Source organism: Herpailurus yagouaroundi, unplaced genomic scaffold (assembly GCF_014898765.1).
Source record: "Herpailurus yagouaroundi ecotype Mexico unplaced genomic scaffold, PumYag 198, whole genome shotgun sequence".
NCBI lineage: Eukaryota > Metazoa > Chordata > Mammalia > Carnivora > Felidae > Herpailurus > Herpailurus yagouaroundi.
In genome coordinates this window covers 16,626,151-16,640,928 of record NW_024412429.1, presented here as the reverse complement: position 1 = coordinate 16,640,928, position 14,778 = coordinate 16,626,151, and the positions used below count along the sequence as shown (strand labels likewise).

The following is a 14,778-nucleotide window of genomic DNA, read 5'->3' as shown; positions in this document are numbered from 1 at the left end:
ATCCAACCCCCGTCCCAAGCTGCTGGTGCTCACCTCTCTCTCTCTACGGGGAAAGGGTTCCCTTCCTCTTATGTTTTCTTCCCTTCCATAGAAGAGCCCCACAGCTAAGTTGCTTGAGATGTGACAGCTGCCCTCTCCCTCCCTTCCACTCTCTCTTTCTCTCTCCAACTCTGTCCCCCTCTCTCCACCCAATTTCCGTGGAGGCTTGACCAGGACACTCATTACAGTGAATTTGTTCTAATCACCATGATTGCATGTGTGGAAAGTATATGAGCTCCTAGGATAATTTAGAACTAGCCATGCTTGTCATTATCTGTGTGTTATAAGAGCATAATTTTTGCAGTCGTATGGTTACATTGACTTTTACGTTACCACTACTCCACTATTCCAGGAGCGTCTTTTTTTTTTTTTTTAATTTTTTTTTTAACGTTTATTTATTTTTGAGACAGAGAGAGACAGAGCATGAACGGGGGAGGGGCAGAGAGAGAGGGAGACACAGAATCGGAAACAGGCTCCAGGATCTGAGCCATCAGCCCAGAGCCTGACGTGGGGCTCAAACTCACGGACCGCGAGATCGTGACCTGGCTGAAGTCGGACGCTTAACCGACTGCGCCACCCAGGCGCCCCGGTTTATAGATTTTAGAAGCGTTCTTAAATCTCATAGACTCCTGCGTTTTCATTGGGGACCTAGAGAGAGGTTGGTAACTTGCCCAAGAGGACACAATTGTCAGTAGAGCTGAGATTCCACACATCTCAACTCAGGGCCTTGTGTCCTCTCCACCCATCATTTCAGGAGGAGTAAATGATGGTTTGGATCGCATAGAATAAGTTCCGTTTGGGGAGTGACTTTTTTTTTTTAATTTTTTTTATTTTCAACGTTTATTTATTTATTTGGGACAGAGAGAGACAGAGCATGAACGGGGGAGGGGCAGAGAGAGAGGGAGACACAGAATTGGAAACAGGCTCCAGGCTCTGAGCCATCAGCCCAGAGCCCGACGCGGGGCTCGAACTCACGGAGCGCGAGATCGTGACCTGGCTGAAGTCGGACGCTTAACCGACTGCGCCACCCAGGCGCCCCTAGGGAGTGACTTTTATTCTCACACCGCTAGGGTGGTAACCGACGGTCCTTGTGAAATTAGCTCCCCGGTACTCTCAGGGCAGCTTAGTTCATTGGGGTCTGCCATCTTGTTATGTCCTAATTTTCACAGACTCCCCAGCAGATGTCATGTTTGGAGCCACACCGGCACTAGGAAGTTGTCCCTCACTTTGTATCTCCTAGGAAAGGTGACCAGCTGGTCCTGGGAAGTGCTCCAGGGTCAAATGCACGCAGTCAATCCCTAAGTCCCCTGGAAGTAGTAAAGACAAACAGAGGGGGGTGACCCCCTCCCCCATCCTGTCCTTTGGTGACCCTTCTTGTTTTAGGGCTCCTCTGACGTTCATTTTAACCTGATTACACTTGGATAAACATGCTGGGCAGGGACATTGACAGCGTGATACGCCGTAACCATACCTTACAAGGGGCCCTGTCCAAGTGGTTGGGCAAGGACGGAGTCACGGACACTGCCCTGGCAGCTCTGCCCAGTGTCTGGAAGGGGCGGAAGAAGAGTCGAGAAGAGAGGGGCTGGTACGTTCAGATGGGAGCATGGGATCACCCCAGGGTAGGGAAAGAAACTAGAACATACTTTAATAAGAAGTATGCAGCCCTAGTTACTTAATGCCACAGTATATTTGTAAACAAGGTTGTCCGGGGGCAAAAATGTCCGCTCCAGTGGCCACCGTGGGTGAAATGGAAAGTATACCAGCAGTTTGCACTTACGGGACATGCAACCACCTGGATGGTCTCTCTCTTGCCTCTGCCTGGCTTCCCCAAGTTAGCTTCTTCTCAGCCTTCAGACGTTAGTTCACACATCCCTCCCACAAGGCCGCTTTCCCTGACCGCCCCGAACCAGGTATGGTCCCCCTTGGTGTGTTTCCCTTGCACCCCGTGCTTTCCTTGCATAGCACACATCTCATAATAGAATTCATCACTCCTTCATGTGATTGTCCAGGGTCTGTCTCCCGGGGCCACATCCTGTGTCTTTCGGAGACAGGGCGTTGTTGCTGCCTCTAAAAATATGGCCTAGGAGGAGCAGGGAGAACATTTACTCCCCAGAGGGATGGTGTCTTTTTCAACACTTTTTACAGTAGTAAGTTGGCATAAAGATTAAAATTCTGAAAATACTTTGGTGGAAGCCATAGGAAGGCAAGGTCTCGAGACTCGTGGAGAAGGTGGTCACAGGGTGGCGCCATTTTTAAGCACGCTCTCCACAGCGCAAGGGACAACAAGCCATTCCCACCCCACTGAACCCTGCCTCCAGGAGTCACTTAGGGTACTTACTCAATAAACATCTGAATGAAGAGGCAAATACGAGTGGGAGACCTGATAGCATCTCAAATAATCAAGGAACTTCAAAATGGGGGGTGAGGTGTGATCTGTCTTAGGTTTCCTGAAGTGGTCCTTGCAGAAGTTCAAGAACTTCAGCTAAAGGTGAGAATATACTCTAAAGATTAGGACCGCCCAAAGTGTAATGCACTCTTTGAGCAGGGGTCAAATCGCCAGTAACTAACAGGACCCAAGCAGAGACCGGGCCTCTCTGGGGAGCTACTCTTAAGTGATTGCTTAAATGCCAGATAAGGGATTAGATTAGAAAAACTCAAAGTATCTTTCCAATATTGATGTACTGTTATCCGAGGATTAAAATCCATATATCCCCTACTCAAAATAAACTCCATAAAGGCAGGGATTGTTAAGTGTTCATTGGTGTATCTTTTTGCACTTAAGACAGTGCCTGGCACGTAGTAGCTCCTTAATAAATATGGCTGAGGCAATGAATTGTATCAGTAGACAGCAAATTCAAAAATATATTTCTGGCATAGAGTAGGTTCTAAGCAAATGTGTATTTCATTGAGATGAATCAAGCAGGCCATAAATCAAAAAAGGGCTTAGATTTGACAGTATTCCACCCAGTAAAAACCCGATGGTCAGCCTTCTGACTAAGCATGGGAAGTCCAACTGCTATCAGCTTTTCAGACCAGAGGTTCTGGAGTTAAGTATAAAACTGTAGGGGCGTCTGGGTGGCTCAGTTGGTTGGCCTTCCGGCTTCGGCTCAGGTCATCATCAAACGGTTTGTGGGTTCGAGCCCCGTGTTGGGCTCTGTGCTGACAGTGCAGAGCCTGCTTAGGATTCTCTCTCTCTCTCTCTCTCTCTCTCTCTCTGCCCCTCCCCTACTCACGCTTTCTCTCTCCAAATAAATAAATTTTAAAAATAATTAAAAAAAAAAAATTGTACCAGCCAGGGACCTGGCAAGAAACTGAAGTAGCTCAGCTGGTTCAAATGGAGGTTGGTTTTTTTTTTTTTAACGTTTATTTTTGAGAGACAGAGAGAGAGCAGGAGTGGGGGAGGAAGAGAGAGAGGGGGAGACCCAGGAATCCAAAGCAGGCTCCAGGCTCCGAGCTGTCAGCACAGAGCCCGACGCGGGGCCCGAACCCACTGACCGTGAGATCATGACCTGAGCCGGAGTCGGATGCTGAATCAACTGAGCGCCCCTCAAGTGGAGACTCTAATGAAGGGGTTACTTTATTAACGGTGGTGTGACCAAAGGAGGCAGCAAGGGTGTAAAGCACCCAGAGACTGAAGCAACAGCAGGCAGCCCGACACTGTTCTTGGAGACAACCCACAGGGACCCCCAAGGGACACAGGAGCCCAGTGAGAGCCAGGACCATGGAGGCTGGCTGCCAGCAGGCCTCATCAGCCAGGGCGTGGGAAGAAATGTCCCCCTTTCCCTCTCCTCCTACCTCATAATATTGGGGCTTCTGGTGAGCCAAGCCCAGCTTAAAGCCAGCTGGCAGGGGGCAGAGGGCGCAGACCTGGGCAGAGCAGGGCAGAAAAAGATCGGGGGGAGGGGGTGTGGAGGCGTCAGCACATGGGAGATAACTAGCACACAAATTAACTTTGTTCTTCTACTTTGATTCCACAAGCAACACATATTCATTAAAGAAAATGTAGAGACTAAATCAGTGGGTAATGAGGGGTCTCCCCCACAATCCCACCTCTCAACCACCAGTACGAATATTCTGGCTTTTTCTCTTTTTTTTTTTTTTTCTGTTTTTCTTTCCTATGCTTGTATAGGATTCAAAGATTTCTATTCAGAATAAACCAAAGTGAATTGGGTTACACTTGTTTCTTGGCCTAATTAGGATTAAACCTGTAGCCGAACAGCGAGCTCTGTTTCCCTTCCTTTGTTCTCTCAACATAAACAAGTTACTTCATGTATCTCTGTGGGAACTAGGAAGCAGGCAAGCGCCTAGACTCACAAAAACTTCCAGCAAATTTGGCTCTCCGCCTGGTTACCAAGTAATTAAACGTCAGACGAAGGATGAGTCCGACGGAGCTCACTCTCCAAGACTGAAAGGAGAACCTAAGTGAAGGCCGCCTTACGGAGCTCGATTTTACCGTCAACATGAAAGTACCATCCAATGTTAATATCACCTGAAGGGCAGCCTGAAGATAGGAGCAGAGGCAGGTTAGGAAAACGGAGCAGGTGCTTATGTATAGTTTCTAGTGACAGCTGATGCCTAACACTCCTCCCACCTGTCATTAACTATCTAATGCTCGTCCAGTCCCGCTAGGCAGGAGCGTCCAGAAGGCAGAGCCAGCGTCCCTTCACCGAGCCAGCACAGAACCTGGTGTCGGCTAGGTCCCCAGCCCAGTGAAGGAGGGTGGTGGTTACTGTTGAAGTCGAGAAAAGGTGTGAAGGGAAAAGAAGGGTCAGCAGGGGGTTGCTGTGTGTGTGCCAAAGCTCTAACAGGCAAAGATCAGTACCCGCAGTAACAGGTGGGTGTTTAAGATCCTTGTAATAATATCATCTCACTCAGCAGTCCTCATTACCTTCTTTAGTTAAACAAAAAAAAGAAAAAAATCCTGGAAGGTAATAAATCGTCGCAACTCCTTGAGAGAAGACTAAGTTCTGCTTTTCTGGAATGGGATCTGTCCTTGGCCTTTTATAAAGTTCTGCCTGAACGGGATTGGGCTCGTGACTTGGTGCCGGAGGCCAAACGAATAGCTCATCCCACCCCACTTCAGTTCTAGAAATTAGATCGCCTCCCCGGTAATGAATCCATTTGCTCTGACAGGGTAAGCCCTCAGCCCTTGTGACAGTGAAGGTGGCCTTGGGATTGGGGGAGGAGATGGATGGCGGCCACCCTAAAGGATGGCACTTACCATGGGGAAGATTCAGAACCAGTTCAGAGGAGACTCATGGCTGCTCCGAGCAGCTTGTCTGTGTCTCCCTCGCAAGCCTCAGTCCTCACCTCTGCTGCTTTCAGTAATCGTCTCTCTGAACCCACCACGGCTTTACAGAGTCTACAGGCTAGGGGTGCCGCTGGTGATGTCCACCTGGCTGTGTCCCTCCCTGTCACTCCATGGCCTTACAGCTGTGGGGGGGAATGGCTGGCCAGGGGATTTGTCTCTCTTCTCTGCCAGCATCTGAAATGGTTTTGCCAGTTCACATAAAGGTTATGAACCCCCACGGTTGTTACTCTGAAACAATAATAGATTCTTTTTTTAAATTATTATTTTGGAAAACAGCGCTGCAGGGTATCAATAGAGTATCCAAGCCCTTCCTACAAGTTCAAGTACATTTTTTTTTTAAAAGAGTGTTTTCAAAAGTATAGAGTGTGTTGAATGCCTTTCGTTATGAATGGATTAGATGTGTGTTATCTCCTGGAGAAAAATGTGTCTGGAAACATACTGCATTCTTAGAGGGATAATTAGTTCATTGTGCTTAGCACAGAGAGTCCTCCCATGGTGTCCTCAAAGATGGGACTGATCTACTATTGAAAGCAAGAGACTATTTGTAACATATTGCTTGCTCAATATCTAAAAATTGTTCAGTTCAGAAATAACTAAGACTTGATTTCATCGTCTCTGGACAATAAAGACCGAAATAGCCTAATAAAAGAACAAAGTGAAAAACAGAGCTAATGATTGTCCTAGACTCAGAGAAATGAGCCGATGGAGGAACACTCCAGAAACAGCAGGATTTTAGGCAATCTCAGTTGGCTTTCATGGCAGACTGACATATGACCGAGACCTGAAAATATGACTTGATTGCAAGGTAAGGGTGACTGTGAGAAAGTGTGAATGGTACGCGTTGTGTGTTTCTTTTCTAAAATTCATATGACCGTGACTCGATACTGACATTTTAGTGCAGTAGGGGGTGAAGAATTGTTTTCAGTTGGAAGATCTGAGTACTGGAAACCATTTATTATTTATACTTTGGTTTCTTCAATACTCCAGGACTAACAACAAAAAAAATAATACCTGCATTTAATCTCCCCTATACGTAAGTGCTTTTGTCTGCCTTACATCTGTACCTTTTGTTAAGAGCAACCACTTTTTAAATTCGTGAAGATAAACTCACGATTAAAATTATTTCACTTTGAAAATCATCTTTGAGAAAGAAAAAACCAGATTAGCTTTTGTGTTTGTTTAACAAAGTGTATACTTTGGTTTGTATAACAATCGCAAGGCAGAATTTATGGCTAGTGACATTTTCTGGGTTTAGAGTAGACGGTCTGGAGGAGTGTATATAGATTTTTAATAAACACCTGCAATGCAGAAGGGTGTTAGTACATTACATCTCATTTTCAGGAGGAAGGTCAGTGTATCCTTCTAAGGGACATCAGTGGGGATGTGGCAGTTCTTGGCAGGCGACTGGCTCGAGTGTTTATCATATTTATTCTGTGGTATGCACTCAGAAAAATGTAATCTGCCTTTTTCTATCAAAGAAAAAAGCTCTAATGGGCTAAAAAAAAAAAAACCCCTTAAGAATGTTTTGTCAGTGTCCTGTGCTTTAGAAAATGGTTGGTTTCACCAGTTTGGGAAATGGCAAGATCTTAAATCACCAGGTAAACAGCCCCCCCTCCCCACTCCCAGCATTTATATTGTTACATGCTGTGGATAAAATATTAGTTGTGGTTTGAAGTACCCCCTTGTAACTCCTAGCACCTCTGTATCTGAAAATGTAGGATTGTATTCTAAATCTGCTTTATCCGGTATTGGTTTTAGGAAGCAAAAATCTTCCCTTGCGTTCAAAAAACAGTGTGTGTGCCTTTGCACTGCTTCCTTTCTCCAGGACATTCCTTCACCCTTTGTTGCCCAGCTTCTTGGAGCTGTTGCCTGGCTGCAAAGTCAGCAGAGGATCGCAATTAGGTCAGACCCTGTTAAGTCCCTAGCACCGCATGCTCTCTGAGCCTCCCCCTCTCAGCCTTCCGAGCCCTCCTGGACCGTCCCCTTGTGGCCTCCTTCCTGAAAGACCTGTACGGTTCCTGGGGAGGACGCGGACGTGCACAGGCTAATTCATACTAGGGTAGCAATGACTCCATAAACCCTCCCGGGATAGATTCGAGTGTTCACTGACAACTTTTAGCTTAAACCAAAAGACCTGGTTTCTCATAGCGGAAGTGCACGCCCTGTGGCAGATGTCTGGGAAAGGACGCTTTTAAATAGTGGGGCTTTCTGGTCCTCCTCCAATGAGGCCACAAGGCTGGACTGCACTTGGCTCGCTGGCTGGTTAGTGCTGTAGACCTGTCCTGTGGGGGCTGTTCTTCCACCCCTGGGCCCCCAGCCCTGGTGGGGCTACTGTGAATAGCCCCCGTCCTTCCTAATTGCCTAAGCGAATTAACAAGCGAATTAACAAGAGCTGCTTTCCAGTAAGAGTATATCTCTTTCACCTAACAAGGCATGAATGTGCAATATATCTGCGACCCATCTCTCTGTCCCTTACAAAGAGACTTTACTGAGCAAAAACAGCCCTTTTCCCTGCTCTTGATATCGGCAAATAAATTCTACAGGAAGAAGCAGCAAGGATGCCAGTGTTTGTGCCTTTTACGTGTCTTGGGATTTATTTTGCTCCGTGCACAGAGGTCCAGCAGGGCACCTACAAGAGCTGGTGCCAGCCCGTGTACTCCACGTGTGGGACATGAGATGAGAAGAACCGGAAAGCAAAGCCATGGCAGAGTAAGGTGGGACACAGAGAGGCCTTGAGAAAACACCCAGGCACACACACGGAGGCTCCTCTGCCCTCAGCTGTGAAAGAGCCTTGAATGGTTCTCCAGGAATGTTCCTTTCCCTTCCCTTTTCCTCTCTGCTCTTAGGTCCCTGAGCCTTATGCTTTGTTCATTTGTTAATTCACTTAGCAAACACTTGGTACTGGGATAAATATAAAGGCAAAAAGTGTGTGTGTGTGTGTGTGTGTGTGTGTGTGTGTGTTCCCTGCCCTGAAAAAGCTAGATTTTTTTTTTTAAGTTAGATTTTCAAAGCTTAAATTCAAAATCCTATGAACCAGCCATGTTTGCAGGTGTGATAGAGAATGGTTCCAGTTACTTGCAAGAATTAGGAAAGATCTTTACTTACTAAAACAGGAATCACAGGTGAACTAACAAATGACTAACCCATGGGACCAAATACGCCCTGTACTGTCACTTCAAAGCTGCCCTACAGGTTGGGTCACTTGGTTAATGCAGAAGTTTACAGACTGCCCAGCATCCACACTGGATACAGTCTTGCTGTAATGTACACAGCATCTCTCAGAAATGCCTTTTAAAAAATGTTTCTTGGCAAAAAAAAAAAAAAACCCAAGTACAATAATACTGTAGCAGAAAATAAAAGACTTGTGATCTGAAGGTAAGGACCCAAAACACATGGGTCAGGAGAAAGCCAGGAGCCTCTGTATATGTACTACCCCCATCTAAGAATTTAGATTTTTGCATCTTCCACATGAAGATCAAATCTACAGTATAGGAAGGTTCCCAGCTCCGCAAGCTGATGGTCCAGGGTAGAAACGAGACCATTAGAAAATAATGAAATATGAGACCACGTGATACTCTATCATAAAGAGCCATTTAACAACTAGAAGGTGCAGGGGGCCCGAGTTGCTATGGAAGATTTGGTGGAGCTTGTAAGATTTGAACTGACTCTTAGCTAAGCAGGAACGGAGGTTTTGGGCAAGGGTCTAGGGGACGTTATTTGGGGGGCAAGAGATATCACTGTGGAGCTCAGTATGGAGGATTAAGAGAGTCCCCACAGCCCCAGGAGGACCCTTCCTCACAAACTGCCTTTTCAGCATCTGTGATTTAGTGATTTCCATCAAACTGGTGAATTTTGTGAAAGAGAAATCATTCTAAAAGTTGTCCTCTGAACGGACGGATCAATTTCCATCAAAATGGCTTACTTAGGTGGCCTTACATCGGTCCTGCCTTATTTGAAAGGAAATCGCCATTAAAACAAATTATCCTGTTATGTTGTTAGCTTAAAATCACATAATAGGTCTGATAGAAATATCTGTATTAAAGATGCTCAGCTCATATTATTTTCCATGACCCCAAATGAATGCTTTAAATGGAACTTCTATTTAAAGGATTTGATCTTTCGAAATAGTGTAGATTTCCGTGTCTGTACGTAGACATAATCCATAATTTGAATTTTAGCTCTGTGGTGCAGTCATATCAGTTTTCAATAACAGTTTGTATTTCTGAAGACCCTTCATCTAAAGAACTCGATATCTTTTTCAAATATGAACCTTTTGGGTCTTTCTGTAAAAATACGCATAGCATTTTAAGAAGGACAGATGGCCTTATGGAAACCGAAATCCAAAATAATTTGAAGTTCTCTTGTACTAAAGGGTTGGAGTCCGATCATCTTGCCTTTGCTACTTCATATTTATGAATTATAAGAATTCTCTAAGAAATGCCTTTGAGTTTACATTTTCAGTGTTTTTCTTCAGGTGGATTTTTAAGTGCTTTTTAAAAATTTTTTTAATGTTTATTTACTTTTTGGGAAAGAGAGACAGAGCACGAGTGGGGGGAGGGGCAGAGAGAGGGAGACACAGAATCCGAAACAGGCTCCAGGCTCTGAGCTGTCAGCACAGAGCCGACGAGGGGCTCGAACCCACAAACTGTGAGATCATGACCTGAGCCAAAGTTGGACGCTTAACCAGCTGAGCCACCCAGGCGCCCCAATGCTGTTTGTTTTTTTAAATGAAGCTTAAATAGATTCATGTTTAACTCTGCCTACTTAAAACTGTATTAAATATCTTGTTAAAGGAAAGGAAACGTCCAGACGTCTTCCAACTGGGTGATTCACTGCCACCTGCAAACTTCACTTGAAAACTTATGTTAAAGATGTGTCCATTTGCTGTGAAACACACTTATAATTCAGGAAGTGAACTTGAAAATATCAGCGCTCCAAAGATCTTGATTCTTTTGTGGAATTTAATGAGAATGGTAGCCGGAGCCAGGAAGGTGAAGCCCAAGCAGCTTTAGGCGAGTGTGGGTTGTATTTGATGTTCACAAAAGAATGGCTGTCGCAGGGTGTTGCTCAGCGAAGTGTGCATTTTCAAGTTACCCACAGTGGTGTCTATTGTCCTGTTTCTCAATTGAATGATGTCATGTTTCATTTAAGGCTCTTAGTGATGCTGAAGTCTGTGGTCTGCACACTAGGGGGAAAAAGGCAGTGAGAAAGTTGCAAATCAGGTTTTTGTAAAGCCTTTGTGTGTTGGGTTTTGAGAGATAAAAGCTGACTCATGCAATATTTCTGCGGAAGGAGCTTCACGGACTAGTAAAGGCTTCTTGTTTTACCTGACTGAGCTCCCAGTGAGGTCACTGCATCAGCTGAAGGCAGACGATGCGGCTTAGCCTGGGTAAGAGCACAGGTAGGTGCTAACCGTGAAAGTGTCCAAAGAGCCCATGTCCTCTTGGAGCAGCCAGAGACCGGCCACTGCGGTGAGAAACTGTCGCGGGGAGTTGGGGGGCGGGAGGGAGTCCTTCACAACGCTGTGCAGGGACAGCGGCTTGCTGGGATATATTACATCTGTTCTGTTATAAATGCGATGCATGGAAAAAAGTTATCCAACCATGGAATTAGTCTGGAAGGTGATTTTTTTTTTTTTTTTCCTTCTCCATCTGAACTGCAGTGTCTTAAATGGTTGTTGCCTTGTTTTGGTTTGGTGTGGATCTTTCCTTAAAGTTAGGTGGAAATGTCCAGAGAGCTGAAGTTTGTGATTCTGGGGAGAAAACTAGAATCCCAGCTCGTTGTGTATTGAATGCCCTGTCTTTTAATGTGCTTTCTTTCTGAGGTTTATTGCAGGCTGGGGGGGGTGGGGGGGATAAAGGTTTGCAAATTTTACGCTTAGCAACTGTAATGGTGAAATTTGGTCTGAGTCTTGAGGGACCCAAAATTGACTAAGTAAATGCAGTTTCCATTTTGAGTTTTTATTGGTAAGAAATACTTTTATTAGGAGGAATAATTGGGGAGAAGGAGGCATGCAGTGTGTTCCACACTGTTGCACATTGAATTCTGATTTTATTTGATTTTGATTTTGACTTAGTGATAGTAATATATTTGCAAGAATATATTCAGCATCCTTTTTCATTAAGAAACATAAAAATCAATTACTTCGATATAAAATATTTAAGTATTTCATACAAACTGAGGTTGTAGTTTTAATGTCCTCACATAACTTTTTTCAGATCGTAAAAGTAATACACATATGGAGGAAAGTGATATTTACAGATAAATATCAAAGGAAGAAATCCTCCATTTTCCTACTTGGTAAAACCAGTGTTAATATTTTATTATACACCACCTTAATCTTTTTCTAATGTGGATAATAAATGACATTTTAAATTCAAAACTGGAATCATATGGTACACGTGTCTCATAAGCCACGCATTGTACTAAACTGTATATTATGATGATTTTCTACGCCCATAAGAATTTGAAAGGACATGACATTTAATAGTTTCATATTGTACCTCCTAGATGGATATATTTACTCAGATCTCTGTTGTTGACACTTTGAATTCTCTTCCTCTTTTTCTCTAAGAAAATGTTTAGTGTACTTTGGGGATGGATTTATTTACTCAGAGTGCTATTGTTAGTCCCTTGAATTTCCCCTCTTCTTCCTCCTCCTTTTATCCCCCCCCAGCAAATGTTATTTACCCTAATGCCTCCCTTTCAACTGTGCAGAGATGTTTTAGGAACTGAGTGTGTTCAATACCCGACAGAGCCTTAATGTACAGCTATCATTGTTAGTTACTGCCCTGAAACTGATACTTCCATCCTAACAGGAAGGTGCTATTCAAAGTGAATATAGGAAGTGAAACATAGATTATTATTTAATCTAAATTAAAAGTAGAGACTTTTAGCCTCGGCAGAGTCGACGACATATATTTCAGCAGCTAAGACCTGGCATTGGTAGGATCTCGAAGAAAATTGTTACTTTGCAGTGACTGCTTATGCTGTGATTCCAGCTAGGAATGGACTTGCTGTTTATTTCAGGGTTGGACTCATATCCCAAAGGTTGGATGAGACCTGAGGAAATCATGTAGTCCAGCCACCTAACTTATACATGAGGAAACCTGAAACCCAAAGATTATAATACCAACCTTGGTGGTACAGAGCCCGGGCAGAAATGCAAACCCTGCAACCAAGAGAGGAAGTGTTATGTCATCACCTAATTTCTGGCTGGTCCTCTGAGTTCTTTCTATACACACAGTTGGGTATATAATCAGTCCTTCACACACACACACACACACACACGCACGCACGCACGCACGCGCACACACACACACACACTATGTAGGCCCTTTGGCACATTGGAACCATGTGCTGTATGTAGGGAGCTTATGTTTAAGTGCATTTCCTGATCTCTAAGGTCCTTTTCTGCCTTACTGTTTTATGAATCTATATCCAAGTACAAGGAATAATGGACTAGAAATCAGAAACCGGAGTCTCTGCTCCACAGTTCAGCTTTGAGCATTCTGTTAATTTTTTTCACATATAAAATTTTGAGGAGTAATGACACATGTGAATGAATGTGGAGGCTTTAGTTTGTTTTGATTTTTGCTTTTTAAGGGTAATTTTGATGCAGAGTTAGACCAGTGGCATATTACGGTAAAGCTAGTCTGTTACAATAGAGACTGTTCCGGTTATTCTTGCTGCATAACAAATCATTCCAAAGCCTAGTGGTTTGGAACAACAGCAATCATTTGTAATCTCTCAAGGTTTTGTGAGTCAGAAATTCAGGAGAGGCTCTGCTCTGTGGTTCTCAATCAGGGACTTGTGAGGTTGCAGTCAGACATAACAGGGCTGGCTGGGGTCAACTCGAAGGCTTCTCACTCACGCAGCTGGTGCTGTGGCTGGAAACACGCAAACAGAAGGCACTGGAACAGCTAGGGTTCCATAAGCATCTCTCTACATGTATGGTTTCTCCAGTATGGCAGCTTCAGGATAACCAGACTTTTCTGTATGGTGGCTCAGGGCATGTCCAGACCCAGTTTTAATGCAAAGCGCCTTCTGCCCTCATGTTCTACCATATTCTAGGGCCCCGGTGTCATGTTCGGGGTTCAGGCAAGGTCCCTGCCACATCTGGGTTCCAGGAGGAAGGGAAAGAATGTGGAGGAGGGGCGCCCGGGTGGCTCAGTCGGTTGGCCCTCTGTCTTCAGCTCAGGTCATGATCTCACAGTCTGTGAGTTCGAGCCCCCGGTCGGACTCTGTGCTGACAGCTCTGAGCCTGGGGCCTGCTTCAGATTCTGTGTCTTCCTCTCTCTCTACCCCTCCCCCTCTCACACTCCGTCTCTCTCTCACTCTCAAAAATAAATAAACATTAAAAACAAATTTTTATGTATGTATTTATTTATTTATTTATTTAACATTTATTTATTTTTGAGACAGAGAGAGACAGAGCATGAACAGGGGAGGGGCAGAGAGAGAGGGAGACACAGAATCTGAAACAGGCTCCAGGCTCTGAGCCGTCAGCACAGAGCCCAACGCGGGGCTCGAACTCACCGACCGTGAGATCATGACCTGAGCCGAAGTCGGACACTCAACCGACCAAGCCTCCCAGGCGCCCCCAAATTTTTTTTTAAAGAATGCGGAGGAATGATGGTAAATGTTTGAGAAATGGACCCCCAGACAGGCACTTCTCACTTCCACTGATGAAGAGAACTTGACCTTCACACTGTTATGTGTGGTGGGAAGGTTGGGAAGTGTAGGCAACAGGAACCCTATTCACTAAAGAAGGGCGTGGACTTTGGTGGATAACTAACAGCCCCCTCTCAAACTGATTCAGCCCAACCCCGTAATCTCCTTCATCTTCCACACTAAATCACCATAATAAAAGCAGACCTTAAAGGTAAAAACAGCTGCATTTGTATAAAAAGCACAACCAAAAACACCTCAAGCAAAACTGGCAAGCTCTTGCCCTTGAATGTAGAAATTCTGGAGTCACCACTGAGCTGGGGTACTTTATCTATTAACTGCATTAACTGTCCTCTTAGTTTCCATTGCTGGCATGGAAACCCTTAGTAAATTACCTAAATATTTAGTATCAGACTTTACAGCTTGAAAGAATCTTTGTTTTTGTTTTCTCTTTCAACCCTCGCCTCTTGTTGGAACAAGAGCATTTTTGCAAAACATCTTTTCCCACTCTTGATCTTCTTGTGCAAATACTTAACTGCCTCTTCAGTGGTAACACGATATTTTAAACTCTGTATTTTGGGAAATTGTTTTTAATTTACAGAAGAGTTTCAAAGATCGTCCAGAGCTCTTTGACACCTTTCATCCAGCTTCCCCTCATGTTAGCTTCTTGCATAACCATAGTACATAGATTAACACTAAGAAATTAACATGGTAGTATGATTTTTTTTTTTTTTACTTCTTTATTACCAAAGAGCTGC

The 14,778-nt window shown here is 44.5% G+C and overlaps 1 protein-coding gene across 6 annotated transcripts in view; it reads left to right on the top strand.

Moving 5' to 3' along the window:
- The window catches only part of PLEKHG1 (pleckstrin homology and RhoGEF domain containing G1), a 178,744-nt gene that overhangs the window by 57,962 nt on the left and 106,004 nt on the right, over positions 1–14,778 (top strand). Inside the window, exon 1 of one of the 6 annotated variants that reach the window (XM_040448900.1) lies at positions 5,564–6,155. The exons of 3 other annotated variants lie outside the window; for them this stretch is intronic. Coding sequence is in view for 1 of the 3 variants with exons in the window: in XM_040448899.1 (XP_040304833.1) it covers positions 10,724–10,751 (28 nt within the window). In the remaining 2 variants the exon portion in view is untranslated. Of the gene's footprint in view, positions 1–5,563; positions 6,156–10,578; positions 10,822–14,778 lie in introns of those variants that run through there. 2 more of the 6 variants (XM_040448899.1, XM_040448901.1) reach the window with 2 other exon arrangements.